This window comes from Poecilia latipinna, unplaced genomic scaffold (assembly GCF_001443285.1).
Source record: "Poecilia latipinna isolate Pla-1442-1.1 unplaced genomic scaffold, P_latipinna-1.0 Scaffold300, whole genome shotgun sequence".
NCBI lineage: Eukaryota > Metazoa > Chordata > Actinopteri > Cyprinodontiformes > Poeciliidae > Poecilia > Poecilia latipinna.
The window spans coordinates 139,553-141,792 of NW_015112916.1; the positions used below are offsets into that span (position 1 = coordinate 139,553).

Genomic DNA, 2,240 nt, shown 5'->3' on the forward strand with positions numbered 1-2,240 from the left:
TTCTAAAAAAAAAAAAAATTTTTTTTTACTTAGTTTTGAAAAAAAAAAAACCCCCCCCCCCCCCCCCCCCGTTCTCATGTCCATGCTTTCAAGCACGTCTTGTTACCTAGTAGCGACTGGACACAAAGTTTGGCCACTTTACCCCCTCCAGTAAATACAATGAAACAGGCACCACGCAGCTCTCCTGTAGTGAAACATGAGACATAAGCACCTCTGATATTTGCTCCAGAGCGAAGCCCGCATCGCAGTAACTCGGCCGCTGCAAATACTCCAAATCCAGCGGTGTGCCGCGGGTATAGTCCCCCCTGTTCCTCCACGTTATCCTCGGCCGATCGGGGTCTCTGTTTTCCTGCTCGAAGGGCGCATTAGCAGCCGAGGCCATGTTGCGGGGACTGCGAGTTGGTTACCGTTTCCCACTTTATAGTATTTCCCCGAAAGCGTGTAGCGATATCCCGAGGCGACAGAGTTTCACTCGTGGAGACCTCACACCCGTGAAGTGGGACTTCATACTCCTGTTGGAGACGGCGAGTCAAAGTCTGCGCCTTCCATCCCAACATTTCGTGATCCGGAGGTCTCCGCCGCTCTCACCGCTTTCACCTTGTCTCTTAAAAAAGAAAAAAAAATGAAAAGGGGGGGAAAAAAGAAAAGAAAAGAAAAAGAACAAAAAAAACAGAAAGTTTCTCTCAAAAAGCGAGGCGCGCAAAGGGATTCCCACACACAAGTGGTCGCGTATGAAAGCTCGATGGTCGCAGCATTCTGCTGAGATCTATGTGGTCTTCCCCTGGGCCGCGCGTCACGGCCAACTCTGAGATTCAATAGAAGAGGGAGAAAAAGACCTCTCTCCGTTTGGAGGCAGAGAAAGGAGGAGGGGTGAGAAAAAAAAGACTCTAGATCCCGCCTTTGGGGCTGTCAGATCGCAGGACTTTCTTGCATCTGATTGGTTCCAGAAGGGCAAAAATTACTCAGCAAACACGACTATTATTAGCTGCTTAGCAACAGCTCACTAAAGTAGAGAGACCACCCAGGTGGATGGACCTCGTGTGTGCATCTCCGACTTCAGGGGGTGGGGACGGTGGGGTTCTCCGAGAGCGGAACCTCTCGGTGCGGTCAAGTTTCTGCACAGCGGTCCGTTGCAGGAGGAGGGAAGCATTTCCACTGGAGGAGATCTCAAGTCAGAGGAGAAGTCCCGGACCTGTACGTCGGAGGAGAGCTGAGGAATGTCAGAAGTGAAGTTTTTAACTCCCCACCCCTCACTGCCTTAACCATTATGGTTGTTGGTCGTCAGATTACAGTGGTTCAAGGGGAGGCCCGATACCCTTTGGTTATAAAACTGTGGCTAAGTGCCACTGGTTGTACTTGAGCTATCCTTTAGTAGGTATTTTTAGCAGTAGTCAGTTTGATATGAGTGATGTGGCTCTCCCCTCAGGGCAGCATGGCCTGCGGCATGCCATGTAAAAATGACAAAAATAAAGAAAGAAAGAAACAGAAAAATAGTCATTTCAGAGGAAAAAATAGGAAAAAAATATATATTTGCACAGAAAGGGGTTTTCTATTGCTCATTTGCATTTCCAGTGATGGTTGCCTTCTCTTTTTGTTCTCAAATGTCAAATTTTCAGAGTTCCCAATCAGGAATATAAACAATTTATTGTACATTCAGGATATATGCCCAATGTGTGGAGCCCATGGAGCAACTGTGCATGTAGAATCCTGTATGGTTGGGCAAATCTAAAATGTAGTGAAGCTGACCTATATAAAGAACTCTTAAGCCCTTTTAACAATTTCAATCTCTAAACCAATAGACTGTATACTATGTACTCACTTTTTCTTCTTTTTTTCCTTCTTTCATCAACTTTAGAGTGACATCTGTATCGTTGTGGTAGCACCATTGATGTTTGAAATTGTGTGATAAATTCAATAATTAATCTTTCCCATTTTGATTTTTTTTTTTCCTCACCAGAATTTGCTTCTACAATACAACAATAGAAGAAGAACTACCCTCTGGTAGCACAGAAGAACAGCTGCAGGAACTGAAATCCATTGGCATTTGCGTAAACAGAGTTGATTTGAACAGGACCACCAGAGCCACGCCTTACAGTGTTGACCTGCTGCCGGTGAGTGGTTTCATATAAAAAAAATAGGGACATGTTTTTTGAGATGATGCTGAAACTACAGGTGTGTGTTGCACTTAAATCCAGGAATGTATTTCTCCAAAAAAAAATTCTAGAAATTTCCTTCTGATT

General features: G+C 44.9%; 1 protein-coding gene across 2 annotated transcripts in view; it reads right to left on the bottom strand.

The window, feature by feature from the left end:
- ptch1 (patched 1) overlaps positions 1–958 on the bottom strand; it is a 74,954-nt gene extending 73,996 nt beyond the window's left edge. Inside the window, exon 1 of one of the 2 annotated variants that reach the window (XM_015034479.1) lies at positions 212–947. In XM_015034479.1, the coding sequence (XP_014889965.1) occupies positions 212–382 (171 nt within the window). In that variant the 5' untranslated portion in view covers positions 383–947. Of the gene's footprint in view, positions 1–211 lie in introns of both variants that reach the window. The other variant, XM_015034480.1, reaches the window with a different exon arrangement.
- Positions 959–2,240: the final 1,282 nt, after the last annotated feature.